Raw genomic sequence first — 15471 nt, 5'->3', positions numbered from 1 at the left:
CAGGAGAATCACCCGGTAGGACTTACGAAGTGGCAGATTCCAGACTCCCTTCCTCTCCAGACCCCTCCGCGTAGAGGGAGGGAGGGGGTGAGTGGGAGAGCAAAGAAAAAAAAAACCAAATCTTAAATCCTTTTCTAATTATTCAGCCAGTCTCTCCCTTTGACTACAATAAAACCTAAAGAAAGAAGAAGATCATATAACCCCTCAAAACCTTAACACTGTTGTAGACCAAAAACCGGATACATATTCTTTTCACACGATCATAAAAAAAAAAAAAATAAAAAATAAAAAATAAAAAAATAAATAAAATAATATCCCAGTAAAAACAAAAAACAAGAAAAAACGTTCTTGATAAATACACGCAACAATAATTGTAATTTAGGTAGTCCGCAAGTCCAATTTCTTAACTTCCCTATTCGCACAAACTACAATATGAACAAAACTCATTAATTTCGGGTTCTGTTAGGCGTTATAATCTGACGCCAGTATGCCATTGAAAGAAAATTATCGTCAACAGCTTTGAATCTCTCTGGTGCAGTTAGCGCCAAGGCTTCTGGCGAAGTCAGTAAAGAAGGTGTCACCTCGGAAAAATTGTCAACGAGGAGTATAGGAAGTGCAGAGAGCAGACGTGAATCCAATGTAGAACGTTGTACAATGGGAACACTCCCCATATAGAGGGTTTCCCAAAGACGGTGTGTGTCCATACCATTTCCACGTGGTGCAAGCACAAATTTATGTTGGGTTAACAAATTAAGATATGATCGGACATATTTCGCAGTGACAGCTCCTCCTTTTTTTTTCTTTCCCACAAGTGTGATATTTGCTGAGTACTCCTCAAAAGCTTTTGTAGTTACTCGAAGAACCTCTGAACGATATTTTCTGAAAGTTGATATACTAAAAGCAATCAATAACAATTTTCTTTTATTATCCTCATCTCGTGTCCTATTCCTTGTACGAATATTATGATATGCTTCCCGATATACTCGTACGTGTTTACCATATGCATTATAGCGATTTTCAATACCTATGGGTATAGTCCACAATTTTGGGTGTTCAATCGCAGTGTTGGTGGCGTACCACACCGCCACTCGCGGGTTATCAAGAACCCAGTAAATCTGATTCTCGTAGTTGTGATCATCATTTTTATTCACTAAATTATTCTTATTATAGGGAATTGATACGTCACTATTATGAGAAACCAAAAGGAGTTTCCACCCTGAATCTGAGCGTTCAACGCGTTTAAGACAGTATTCAATGAACTTCTCCACACAATGAGGTTGTACAAACACAGATATCATTATTGGCACTTCTGGAGAGGAACTGAGTCCTTCTTCTATCCGCTTTGTCTCCACAGTACGGAGAATAACTTCCAAAAAATTCTTCTGTGCTTCTGCACTTACTGTGTCATCAAATATAAGCTGACAAGAGGCACGAAACCCATCACCTGTAACGAACGGGTCTGAAGGGCAGCGACTGCAATCATTCTGTCCAACACTTTTCTGTTGTTCAGCCTTTTGGTCTACAACAACATGTTTGTTCTCCTTGACATCGTCCTTAGGACGATTATTTTTATTGTCATCTTTAGAAAAAATTACAAACGCCATGGTAAATAAGTAAAAAACAAAAAGTAGTGCCACTAGTATAAACCGCCGGCTCGGACCATTTCGAAATTGTCGAAAGACCATTTCTGAGTTTGTTATGCTAGATTAAAAATCAGGGAATAAAACAGAGAAAAGGAGAAAAAGGAAAATAAAAATAAAAAGATAAATAGATAAATGAATAGGAATCAAATGTTATATCTATATATAAGGTTCCCCTTTTATTTTCTTTTTTTTTTCTGTTTTTTTTTCTTTTTTTTTTTTTTTTTTTCGTCCACCGCACCTCCTCATATTATCTACCCTTTATAGGTCCTAAAAATAATGGTAAATAAACTTGGTTTTTCTTCTTGTGAAGATAAAACTAGTCTACTATGGTGCTTCAATAGTTATATCAGTTCCTTGTATCTTACCTTTTCTTGCTGTTCCACGTCTGACAATTATCACTATAAACAAAATGCATCCTCCCACCAAGAGTAAAAACGCACAAAGGAATAGAAAATGTGAAGTTCCAGAGGAAGGTGAAACAGGTGGTTTAGGCACGTCCGTACAAAAATGTGCTGTATGATTAACTTCACCAATACATACGCAACGATCACGGAAACACCATCCACTGGTACAATTATTACAAGAATACATTGCGGCAGCTAATGGTGATAAAGCTATTAATAACGGATCCGCATTTACTGAAATGCCATCCACTGTAACTACTATAGAAAGTGGATATTCTTCCTCACTAGTAACAAAGTGAAACAATTGATCAATCACGGCAAACGAATCCATAGTAGTTCCCAAACTTGTAAAAATAGGTTCATCATTCAAAAAATCATAAGAAGAAACAACATTACTGGTTGTAAGTGAAAAAGTATTAGTTTTATTTTGTTTCGGTAAATAAACACGAAACTCGATACGAACATCTTCGGAAAATGTGCCATTTACAACAAATATAATGTTACTTTGCTCTTCATATCTAGAAACTACAGCCCATTTATACGATAACTTCACAGATGCATCAACACTAGAAGTATAAAATACACAAGTAGTAGAAGAACCACTAAATTTTCCTGCAGTAAGAGATACTACAGCAGAGGATTTAGTAGTTGTTAAATATGCGATACGTAACAATGCACCTGCCACTGTTTCATACCATATACCAGAATCGATAGAAAAAAAAATATGTGGATACACAACCCGTGGAATCACATCAGCTACCACTGAAACGGCACCAACTTCTGAGCGACCACCACATGGTGTTGAGACTAATTGCGGAAATGGTACTGGATTTACCACAAGAGGTCCATTAGATGGTACTGTATAAAGAGTATCATCCACTGATGCACATAATTTATATTCTCCAGGGGTATCAATAACGAAAAATAATACAAGGGAATAGGGTCCTGTATTGTTTCTATCTACTTCATGAATACCGATATCTTCGCATGTGTATTCCATACGTACGAGATGAAGATGAACCATATCTAAATTCCACCCATCCACTAAAATTGATATTCTTACACCTGTCACTAGATTGGATAATGATGATGTATTTACTTCCCACCAACGTGCCAATTGTATCAATCCACTTGCTTCATCCATAACATCTTGTAGGGATGCTTCAAGAAGACAATTTTTAGTTCTATTATAATATTCCATTTGTAAGGAATAAGGAAGACGAACGAGTTTTATTAATACAAAATCTCCTACCATCAAGGTATGAATAAGATCTGTACTGTAAAATGATAAACAAGTGGAAACTTCCTGTTTTATAGTATCAATACATTTAACCATATCTTTACAAGTAGGACGTCCTATAAACGATGGAGTCGATGAACTTCCAAGAGGAAAAAATTCGTAATTGCAGACATTGGGCAAACTATCACCTTCTAAAGGATGAGAAGAACTTGTTATTAATGTTACAGTTGCATTCATTAGTGCAGGTTGTTGGGTAGGTTCAAGAGAAAAAAGGTTACCACTTGAAAGTTTTTTTAAAATAGCTTTTGTTGCAGTGGCATTGAGCGTTATTCTTGATAAATCTTCATCATTATCTGATTCGAAAGGTGGGAAAATAGTTACGTTTAATAAAATAGGTATCATAGGGAAAGCGCGACCACAGTCTGGTAGTAAAAGTGGCATAGGTAAAGGAACAGAGTGAAGTTTATAGACTGCAGTACTTGTTCTTATTTGATGAAGATTATCTATATATGTGCAATTAACAGAGAAACTACCAGGTGTACCAAATCGAACACTATAAATTGGTTCTTCTTCTTCACTAAAATCTACCGCTAATGATCGTCCCATTGGATCATTACATGTTACACGTATAGAATGAGTGTAGATTACATCTGGCGAAGGATTTAACAAAGGTAAGGTAGACTCAATAATCTCGTAGGTTCGCCAAGTAATGGAGACAACACCACCTAGATAAATAGCTCGCACAGCTACGCTATTATTTCCCACACTATCCAAAATAAAAACAGAATTTTTAAGAGGTTTCCAAATTGAATTATTTATAGAAATTGTGTAATTTGCTTGAGGGTTTGATTGATAAACAAAACAAGAAACACCACCAATGTACTTTCCAGAGACAGGATAAACTTCTACAGGTGTTCCTGTTGCCTGAATATTATAAAAAGCTTTCACAATATTTTTTTCATTTAATACAGCCGTTAAATTTGTACTAACATTTAACCAAAAAGGACCTTCATAGGTAAATCCACGTAATTCTTTATTTCTAAAAACAAGTATGGTATCATTCTTTTTGTATCCTTTAAGCATAACCAAAACAGGTTCATAATATATTTTAGTAAAAGGTGGAGTGAAATACACATTTGGAGTAGGTAATGACTGTGGAACTGAGTAAAAAGCTTGTCGCAATAAAGTTTTTTGAGAATTAAAAAAAGCTAAAGCCCTCACAGTTGTATTTTTCTCTAGAACAAATGGTCGAGTATATAATGTGGCTGATATGGTAGTAGGTTCCTTCCCATCCAAAGTATAATATACTTTACAAGGACGTGGAAAACATGTAATAGTTATGGGTTCATTTACTCCAAGATGTGTACCAGACTTTGGCTCAAACTGTAGTACACTCTCTGAAGGTGTAAAATTACACGGAGGCTCTAAAGAACAGAATTGGTATCGTACGTATGGATCTGTGGTGAAGCAGCCTGGACGCTCCAGTCGGCTTGGATTTCTGCAGTAGTTGTGATCCCCCACCCCCGTTAAGGGGTCCGGCACAGTGGTGTCGTGGGGATGTGGATACTGTTCACTCCACTTCTGGCATGGAATGCCGCTTTCTGTGATGTTTAGATGACCTCTATAGTCCTCCCCGTTAGGGAGGTAATATCCCTCCACAGGATCGCAGCTGTTGTTGTTGCTGCTGCTGCTGCTGCCCTGGCCATCAAGAACAGCAGAAGTGGTAATATCGGCTCTTGACGAAGAAACCAGAAAAGCCGCAAACAGCAGCGGGAGGAAAGAAGAAAGAAAAGAGGGCATGTGTGTCACTCTAACGGAATAATATAGATATTTGTCCACTCCTCCTTTTCAGTTACTTTAATCGAAAACCCAACTAACACTAAAAAAAAAAAAGAGAGAGACTAAACTATGGAGTGGGTCCCCTTGAAAGCCAAAGAAAAAAAAAAAAAAAAANAAAAAAAAAAAAAAACAAAGAAGAAGATACAGGCAATGCTTTACTAGTATATTAGGATTTCCAAATATTTATATATTGCCTCTACTTTCCCTCTCCTCACATAATAAATGTAGTTGATATGACAGAAGGTCACAATAACTGAAAGAAAAAAGGTAAAGAAATATTGGAGGATACTTTTTCTTGGAATCAAAAAAAAAAAAAGCAGAAGAGTTTGTGCAAATGATGCTTTCATCTCCTTAACGAAATGTAAACAACAAAAAGAAAAAAAAAAAAAAAACAGGAATGCAATAATAATAATAATAATAATAATAATAACGCCAATAAGAATGGAAGTAAATTCTCTTGAATACTTCTTCTTCTTCCTCCTCATCATTCTTCTCTAATCAAACACTGGTTGTTCTATCTTGTAGGGATTCCCATAGTGCCATCATGTCCTTTTGAATGGCCCACTCCACCTCTGGATCACAACTATCCTTTCCGATACCTAATCTTCGTTCTTTTTGATTTGCAAAGGGAAAAGAATTTGTTGAAGCCGTTCGGCTCATGTTCGACGAGGGGGACACCACCAACCCACAAAATGCGTGGTCTCTTGCTGGATCTCCTGATGTACCTCTCTCTACACCAGAAACCGTGAAACTGGATTGGTCAGATCGGGGAAGGGAACCTGTTTTTGAGTGTCGTTGAGCCATTTCTTCTCTTAGACGCGCACGTTCCGCAATTCGTCTCTGCTGTTTCTCGAGATGTTGCCGTACTTCTCTCGCTTCCCGCTGCTCCTGCAGCCGCACTTCCCGCTGCCGCCGCTCCAGCAGTACTTCCTGCTCCGCCCGCAATTGCACTTGTCTGGCATGTATGATCTCTCGCTGTATCGCCTTCACACGCTCCGCATCATTATCGGCGCAACTTCGGCGAATGACAGCAGTAGAGTTTTTATTTACTTGACGCTTGGCCATTTCCTCTTGATGTCGTTGTCTCCTCTCACGTTCCACAGCCTCCCACGCCTGCGCCTTGTACATCTTCTCCATTGCTGCCTCATTACGTACTTCTTTTTCTTTTCGAAGACGTACCGTCTCATATGAAGATACCTCTTCAAATGATTTTCGCAGTTCTAATGTCATTAACTCCATTGACTCTTTCCATTGTTTCTCAACACGCTTAGATGATTTCATCGCTTGACGTGATAAAGAAGCCAAGAGTTCTGCACGTCCCTCACAAGATTTCATTAACATAGATTCACGCTCAATCTCTAAAATCTCTCGTTTAGGCATCTCTTCCGCAATACGTTCTCTTATAGCAGTGAGATGTTTTTCACGTAACTTAGAAAATCGAATAGTTGCCAAGGAACATCGTTCAATATATCCACGTCCTACCTGTCCAATTCGTTGAGAAGCTTCCATTTTTGCTTTATCTCCTAATTCCAATAAATTTCTCAAGGTACTCGATCGCAAAAATACTTTACTGCTACCCAGTAAAAGTGCATTGTTCATACAACATGGAATAAGTTGAGTTGCCAAAAAACAAGCCTCTCGAAAACTTGCTTGGTACACAGCATCATAGTAGGGTGCAACTTGTTGCAATCGAATATGACTAACTGAAGAATTACGCAACTTTGATTTTTCAAACATCCCACCACGTGAAAAGGATGAAGAAGATGATAAATAGGGAGGGGATGAGGAAGTGTAAATTTCTTTGCTGGAGCTGCCATTTTCAAGCGCATCACAGCAATATCCTCGAACGGCAAGAGAAAGATAATTTTGCACAAAAGTTTTATAACTAAAACTGTGACAATATCCTTTTCCAAATAGCAAAAGTGTTCTCAATACAGCAGCAGACTTTAACTGTAATAAAACAAGTGTTGAATCAAATTTGTGTGGATGTTTGTTACTATTTGGTTTTATACACCTGATCCAAAGAAGTTCAGAGTTCTTTAGTTCTGATATAAGTTCATCTAATTGTGCACGAAAGCGTGCGATAAGTGTTGTAGCATGTGATCTGGGTGAAAATACACTCATACCACCTTCTGTAAGAGATGAAGAATGTTGTCCAGTAGATAAAGATGAAATGGTTTTACAGATATCTAAAATAAAAGTATCCGTACTCGTTGCACAAATTAAAGGAGCAGCTGTAGAAATACGATTTTTGGCAGACATATTTTGGGTATCATACAACACATTTGCACAATAATGTTGTATAGATATTTTTGTAGGATCTGTTTGATGAGGTTTTATCAAGTTTGGAAATTTTTTCTGAAGTGAAGCTAACATGGCGGCTAAATTTTTTCCACCCTCTTGACGTGATCGCTGCGATAAAAGGCTATCATCATTTATTATATTTAAAACTCCTTGAGGTCTTTGTACGAAAATATTATATGTATCACCACTACGATGATGATTCTCTTCTTTTGAAAGTTCCAATTGAACTCCTTCACGTAATGCTTCTGTAAATAGAGACTCAAAAGTGGTCTCTTCGTATAAATATTGAATCGCCTCATTTGTGTAGTTAATGAGTAGTTGCTCTAGGTCGTTATTTCCACAATTTTGATTTTTAACTTCAAAACCAAAAATATCCAAAAGTGAAAATCGACCGTATTGTTCCAATCCCGTACTACTATTTGGTAAAAGTGATTTATTTATCATATAAACAATGTACTGAAAAAGCGATTCGTAAAGATGTTTAGCAACAGAGTCCCGTGTCGATTCCGCTGCTGCAGAGTGCAACTGACGAATTTCTCCTCCTAAACGTACTGTTGTCAACATAGCCTCTAGTGAATCATGTTCATTTATGGAAGGAAATCCAAGTAATTCTGCTGCCTTCTTACAAGCTGACATTGATGTAGGAACGATAAATGCAGGAGCAAAAAGGTCACGTGCTGTAAATTCAATATTTAAAAGGTGCAGAATACCAGATAGTATTCGTATAACAGAATTAATTTTATCCGTGTCTAGACCAATTAATTCTAATGCTGTACGAACTTGAGAAAATGTATAGGGTGAAGTTCCAAGATAGACATCTCCTCCACTGGAGTACATGGAACGAAAGAGTGTAGGATCCCAAATATCAAAACGTTGCTGTTCTTCAGGAGTCAGACCGTCTTTGTTTGCAAAAAGCATACTAAAGATGTGAAAGGTGGATTCACCTGATAAACGGGAGACTAAACGTGAGACTTCAAGAAGATAACATTCCATACGGGCACCAACTCCTTCACCAGTTTTTGAATCTACGAATACCGTGACAGACTTCGTAAAGCGTGAGGAGTTATCATTAAGTGGTGTTGATGCATTTCCAAATGACTCAAGAAGACAATTTGTTGCTTCAAGAATTCCAAGGATACGTTTCGATACAGTTTCTAATGCATCACTCGTTGAAAGTGATGAAAACTTCTTCATCCCAGATAAAGAATCAGCAAGAAAATGAAAAAGTACAAGTTTTGCTGTTTCTGTCTTCCCTGCTCCGCTATCTCCAGTAACAATGAGAGCCACTGGGCGTTGTTGAACAGTGAGAGAACTACCTGAATTTACCCCTATTCTATCTTCAGTCCCAGTCTGTATATTACCATCGTTATTACCATCACTAACACTACTCTTGTTATTATTATTATTATTATTATTATTATTATTATTATTATTATTATTATTATTATTATTATTGAAATCATTACTTCTATGGATAAGTAAAAGATCTCTTGCAGCTCTTGAGATTTGCCGTGGATGGGGAACATTCGAAGGATACTTACAACGTTCATAAGGATTCACTGCTAACATGACTCGCCCAACAAAAGTATAATGCAATCCTTCGAAAAAACGTTCTCTTAGAGAGTAGAGCAAAGCTGCATCACTAGGTTCCGGTAAAATAGAAAGATCATTCAGATCAAACGGTGATCCTTCATAGCTGTACCGCCGCACATATCGTAGTTTAGTTCGTATTTGTCGCTCTTCAGAAAACCTCCCTGTGAAACTATTAATAACTACCATTACGTCATTATTACTGGTAAGAAACCCTCTAGTCTTATCGTCATCATCCCCATCAAGACTATCATTATTATCATCATCATTATCGGTACAGGGCAACAACTCAATAACTTTTCCCAATTCCCAGGATGTAGTAGAACCCCTTTCAAGTAGAGTTGCTGTTGTTTTTATTATTGGAGAGCGAAATAATACTCGCATTCCGGGTTTAATCTCTCCATCTGTCACGCATCTCTTTACTGAAAGGGACGAGATGGGAACTGCTGCCGTCCGACCTCTCTTCTCTTCTGTCGTTGAAGTTTTCTCTCCACTTGTCTCTGCGGCAATTGCGGGAGTGGAGGTGACGGCCGCCAAAGTAGACGAGGGGCCCGTCGGGGCGGCAAACATCATTGCCCGCTCCTTCACACCCACGCGGGGCGGCGCCACCACCTCATGCGTTGTCGCCATTGGGGCGGAGGAAACACCGCGGCGGTCATCTTCACTACTGCTGGAGGATGAGGAATACACAACAGAACCCGCACGCTTGTTTTCATGCATTTTCCGAGTTTATTCCAGGCACACACACACACTCTCTCTCTCAAAGTTAGTGCCGCAAAGCAAACAACAAGAAGAATATATATATATATCCCCACACTACGTAACACTAAACACTAAAGTAATAAGAAAATAATAATAATAATAAAAAGAGAAGAGAAATAAATACGTTTACAGAAGGGGGTTTCTAAAAGAGAAAATTGGTCTTCATAGACCTATAAAGTAGGCGTCTACCATAAATATATGGAACAAAGTATTACCTTGTTCTGTTACCTGTCATTTATCATATCCTGCTGATGATGGCGCGAAAAAAAGAAAAAGAATTTGGAGGCTCTTTTTTTTTTTTTTTTTCGTTGTTGTTTTCTCTACGAAGGGAAAAGAAGAAAGAAAAAGAAACAAAAAACTTCACCACCTTTCTTTTTTTTTCCCCCTCTATTCTCACTCAAATGTTGTTCTATTTTAATTTTTCTCAAATGAAAAACAAAGGAGGTAAAAACAAAGGTAGGTTCAAAGTCTTTTTTTTTTCCTTTCCGCGACTGCAGATCTTATCATTACTTTTTTTCCGATTTGTAGATGTTTATATCTTTTATTTTCGTGTTGCCTGGTAATGTATTACACTATATATATATAGTGTATATGTACGATTATGTATATTATGCAGTTATTAAAACACTAAAAAATTCCCGAGAGTCACACGGTAGACGATGAGGAGATAATTCACTTTGTGATACGTCACAATAAGGGAGTACAGCAACTATCCCACTACAAAAATAATAAAAATAATAGTGATAATAACAATAACAATAAGAATAGCAGCAATAGTAATAGTAATAAAGTGATGATAATAATAATAATAATAATAATAATAATAATAATAGCAATGACAAAAAAAAAGAAAAAGAAAAAAGCATGCTATACACCTATTATCACTTCTCAGACCAGCTTTTTTCTTCCAATCTAGTACACGCGTCGGTCACTCCCTTATAAAATCGTATCATCTCATAAGTGTCTGCAATGTTCTGAGTAAGCACATAAAGGATAGTGTTTTATATCCTCATTTGAGCTGTTTATGTGCAGTAACTCTTGAGCAAGACTGTTGCCCTAATAATCGGGTATTTACTTCTTTTCAAAGTCTATCCTTTTACTTTTTTTTATTTATTATTTTCTTCTCTTCTCCACCCATTCCTCTCTACTCTCCTTCAACAGTGCATAAATGACTTCAAGAATGGACGTAATGGGATTAAGTTCTTCTTATACAAAATAAAACAAAACAAGAGTTGATTCTGTTTTATTGTTTACAATATATCATTGCCGTTTCTACCATTTCATTCCTTTTTATTATTATCATTAGTATTACTACTATTATTCTTATTTTTTTTTTTTTTATATCTCTCCAATAGGTAAAGATGCATATATCTTACTTTTTCTCCTGTTTCCCATTGCATCTACCCCTGCTGGTGTATGTATACTTCTCCATATTTCTTTCCTTTTTTCTTTTTTCTCCCCCACTTATTTCGTTAAACATTTCATCTATACATGTTGTACGTCGTCCTTACTACAGCAGCTGTAGATTAAACTAAACCTTAGGAGACGTACGAACACAACAGAGAAATAACGAAAAAGGTGGGAGAAAGAGAATAAATGAGACTGTCAAGATCTCAGTCTGTATTTCATACAAGTGTAACTGAAAGTAAATATATATATATACGTAAGTGTTTATATGTTTCTCATTGATAGATTTTCTCTTTAGTTTTAATTCCAAGTATACTCTCCACCCAGCACACTTAAACAAAAACATCACTCCTCCCATTCTATTGAGACACACATACACACATACACATAATACCTCTCCTACTTCTACTTCTTTTGCTGCGGCTGTTTCAAATACACACACACACACGCACACAACAGCCAAAGCCACAAAAAAGAAAAGCATGTATGTAAAAATTAACAGTATTTATAATATCATAATAACCACCAAACGTTCTGAGTAAAAATAAAGCAAGCAAGCTAGTGCAATTCCAAGAAAATGACAAGTATAGGTGTTTGACGGTGAAGAATAGCAGAAAAAAAAAGCCAATCAACAACAATGTTCAGTAACCAAGAAAAAAAAACTGAAGGGATAACGCGACTACCCCGTCCAACACATCAACTCAGTAATAAAGGCAATAAAAAGAAGAAACTGTCAACACCAAAAATGCACATCTGTAAATAGGCATCATATAGTCAAGCAGAGAGTAAGAAGCAATACAGAGACAGGGATATATATATATATATATATATATAAAAGGAGACCTAAACACTTCACATGCCGCTCTCCGTAAATATCACCCTATCACCACCATTCCTCTTGTCCACTGTGAATTGTGCCAATAACCCTCGCACACAAAACCCAGGCAAACCAAAAAACAAAAAACAAACAATCGGAAAAAGAGATAGAGAGACACACAGACAGAGAGACAGAACCCCCCTAAAAAAAAAAAAAAAAAAGAAATCCCAGCGCGCACAAGTCAACGGCAAAAGCAAATACCGAAAGAATGAAGGGGAAAAGCAAAGAAGCGATGAAACGTCTCGCCTGCCAATCAACAATAATAACAATAATAATAATAAACAAAACGAAAAAAAAAAAACCAAACAAGAGACCTAAGGCTTTCTTTTTTATGTATAAATCGGCAATAAATAACAAAATATGGCGAACAGAAACAAAAAAAAAGGGAAAGGAGCAACAGGATACAGACGACAATGTTTGTGATGCTGATAATGTTGCAGTAAAAGAACTGATAACAAAAGAAAATGAAAAAAGGCCAACGCATTTGCACTATTTTCGACTCTCTCTCTCTCTCGCTGTCTCTCCCGTTCTTCTCACCTTCCCACACTCTTCTCTGCTTTTTCTTTCTCTTTTCTTTCTTCTTTTTCTCTTTTTCCTCATTGCATCATTCACCTCTAGTACAGTTGCGTAAATATCCTTCTCTTTCTTTCTTTCTACCTGTTTGTGTTTGTGTGTACATGTACGTGTATATGTGAACACGTACACAATGCATAGTGATCCTTTTCAATTACATGGGCAGAAATAAAACAACCATTGAGAATAAAGGGGATCAAAATAAGGCATTACCTCGTCTACTTTCTCCATTTCCGAAAGAAGAATCCCATGCTCGTTACCTTTATCCCATTTATCAATCATTTTGGCTTCTCCCAAGTGGTGTGGGGGGAGTACATCCCATATCGCTACAGTACCCTCACCCACGAAAACACACGTAAAGATATATATACACACACAGAACAAATAGATGTCATGCACTAGATGTGGTTCTTCTTCTTCGCTTTCCCTTTTAGCCGATACTTTTCTTTCATTTTTCTTTCTTTATGATCCACGCATCCTCCCTTCAAATTTGCATATATTTCATGCTTCCCTCCAAACGTATCTCTTCAGCATAGCTAGTAGTATTGAAGCGTCCATTTAGTCTTCCTCCTCTTTTTTTTTTCTTTCGGCCTTTTTTTTTTTTCCTCTTTGGGTTTAACCATTTTTTTTTTCATTTTTTTTTCCCCCATCTCCAATTAATCCTGAGCCTTTTTCTTTCGGGCCTTATCCTTTGATGTCTTCCGAATTCTTTCTGTTTTTTTTTTTTCCTTTTTTTCCATTCTCATACACACTTAACAACCGGCACGGCACGCCTACCCCTATACGTGCAGGTACGAAGAACAGCTGATGTTCCCCAATTCTTCACTTAAAAGGTCCACGTACATTACTCATATTCCTCAGATTCTCTCCCAACCCGCATTCTAACTCTTTATTATCTGGCAGGACGGTTGCCCTGTGCCTGTGGTGCTTGTTGCTGTTGCTGTTGCTGTGGGGGTGGCGGCATTTGTGGTTGTTGTTGTTGTTGTTGTTGCGATTGGGCCTGCGGCTGGGACTGCGCCGGTGCCTGCATCATATACTGCTGGGCGTACATCGCCATCATCTGCTGCTGGGCGTACGGGTAGGCGCCGTAGCCGCCGTAGCCGCCAAAGTAGCCGTTGTTCTCGCCGACCTGTCCAGCCGCCCCGCCGCGCTGGTGACCGTTCGCCGCCAGCGCCACCTTCAGGCGTTTGTTGAGAATGCTGAAGCCGTTGAGTGCGGTAATCGCCTGCTGCGCACTGGAGGCGCTGTGGAACTTCACAAACCCGAAGCCGCGGCTTTGGCGGGTTTCGCGATCACACACAATCTTCACAGACTCAATTTGGCCATAGCGCTCAAATAATTGTCGCAGCTGGACCTCATCAACTGTGGTGGGGATGTAGTTCACCATGAGATTGCGCAGCATATCAGGCTCAGCACTCACTTGAGGCTGTTGAAGTTGTTGCTGCTGTTGTTGCAACTGCTGTAATTGCTGGGCAGGCTGGCTGTAAGGATCGTACTGCGAAACCAAAGGAACTTGGGTCATTGTAGTCGTGTGTTTTTAGTACTGGGGATAAGAGGAAAAAAAAAAGCAAAATAAACTTTTTTCTTACGATCTAAAAAAGAAAAAAGAAAATAAAAAAAAAATTATTTACAAAGATATACTTTCCACCACGAAGCAATAAATAAAAAAATAAAAATAAATTCAAAACAAAAACAAGAGAGATTGGCTAATTAATAAAAGAAAAGAGAAGAAAAAAAAAAACAATGATATAGTTTTTTCCGCGTATCTAGAATCACAAATGTTCCTGAGACGAGAAAAAAAAAAAAAAAACATAAAAACCTTTCCTACCGTCCGTAAAGTGGGACGTATTGTCTGTGCGTGTCTGTAAGTTTGTTTGTATTCAATGAGAGCAGTGTGGCTGTAGTTCCCACATACTAAACTTCTTCGATCCTCGTTTTCCCTTTTCTCTGTATGCCCCCAAAATATGCTTTTCCCGCTCTCACTCGAGGATCGTCCTTGCTCGCACTCCGCAACACATCGCACCGCCTACCAGCAACGAAGAACAAAGACAGAAGGAATTGGAACGAAAAACAAAAAAAAAGAAACCAATAAAGAATAATGTCTTTTCTTTTCCATCTGTCCATTTTCTTATTCAATTCACTCAGAACCAAGAGAAATTTCATGGTCTGAAAGGAGTGTCCTTGCGTTTTCACTCTCTCACTCTGCGTTGATGTGCGTGCCCGTGTGCGTATTTACAAATACCTATATATATATGTATATAGGTATGTATGCCGACAGTGGAAAAGGAAAAAAAAAGCGCACCCATGTCGAGATGCAGGGGGAAAAAAATAAAACAGAAAAATGAAGCTGATAAACTGCATACATGTCAATTAACAGAAATCCACACACATTGCATATTGTAGATCCTGAGAGCAAAGGAGTAAAACGGATAGTCAGAATTAAAAAGAAAAATAGAAGCGGTATCACGTTGGGTAGCTGTTACATGAACAATACCATCTGCTGCTTTGCTGGTCCCTATTTTCTCTTATTTCCATAACCCCCCTCCCCTCCCTACACACACACACACACTTACGTACATCTCGTCTCACATCACCTGCAATTCTATACCCTCTGTTAAAATGACGCCTTGGGAGACGTCTTCCTACTCAAACACGCTTTTTTTTTTTTTTTTCAGAAACTTTTTCCCTCTCTTTTTTTTTCAGATTTTTTTTTCTTTGCCTTTTCTCATAATTTGATGTGTTTTCTTTCCTCTTTTATATATATATATTTCTCTTTTTTTTCTGCTTTTTTCCGCCCCTTCTGTTTTTTTTTTTTTTTTTTTTTTTTTTTTT

The 15471-nt window shown here is 37.7% G+C and overlaps 4 protein-coding genes across 4 annotated transcripts; all 4 read right to left on the bottom strand.

Moving 5' to 3' along the window:
* Nucleotides 1-446: 446 nt before the first annotated feature.
* On the bottom strand, nt 447-1685 carry TM35_000054250 (exostosin; the record flags this gene model as incomplete). The annotated part of the gene is made up of 1 exon (XM_029023080.1): nt 447-1685. The coding sequence occupies one exon, from the start codon at nt 1683-1685 to the stop codon at nt 447-449; it is 1239 nt and encodes a 412-aa protein (XP_028885895.1).
* Nucleotides 1686-1967: 282 nt separating this feature from the next.
* TM35_000054240 (putative hepatocyte growth factor-like) lies at nt 1968-5087 on the bottom strand (the record flags this gene model as incomplete). The annotated part of the gene is made up of 1 exon (XM_029023079.1): nt 1968-5087. The coding sequence occupies one exon, from the start codon at nt 5085-5087 to the stop codon at nt 1968-1970; it is 3120 nt and encodes a 1039-aa protein (XP_028885894.1).
* A 537-nt stretch (nt 5088-5624) lies between these two features.
* TM35_000054230 (myosin heavy chain) lies at nt 5625-9740 on the bottom strand (the record flags this gene model as incomplete). Its single annotated transcript, XM_029023078.1, has 1 exon — nt 5625-9740. One exon carries the CDS (start codon nt 9738-9740, stop codon nt 5625-5627), a length of 4116 nt encoding a protein of 1371 aa, XP_028885893.1.
* A 3791-nt stretch (nt 9741-13531) lies between these two features.
* Nucleotides 13532-14161, bottom strand: TM35_000054220 (Rbd-Unit; the record flags this gene model as incomplete). Its single annotated transcript, XM_029023077.1, has 1 exon — nt 13532-14161. The coding sequence occupies one exon, from the start codon at nt 14159-14161 to the stop codon at nt 13532-13534; it is 630 nt and encodes a 209-aa protein (XP_028885892.1).
* Nucleotides 14162-15471: the final 1310 nt, after the last annotated feature.

This window comes from Trypanosoma theileri (assembly GCF_002087225.1).
Source record: "Trypanosoma theileri isolate Edinburgh chromosome Unknown TM35_Tth_5_V1, whole genome shotgun sequence".
Classification (NCBI taxonomy): domain Eukaryota; phylum Euglenozoa; class Kinetoplastea; order Trypanosomatida; family Trypanosomatidae; genus Trypanosoma; species Trypanosoma theileri.
This window is presented reverse-complemented; position numbering and strand designations above follow the sequence as displayed.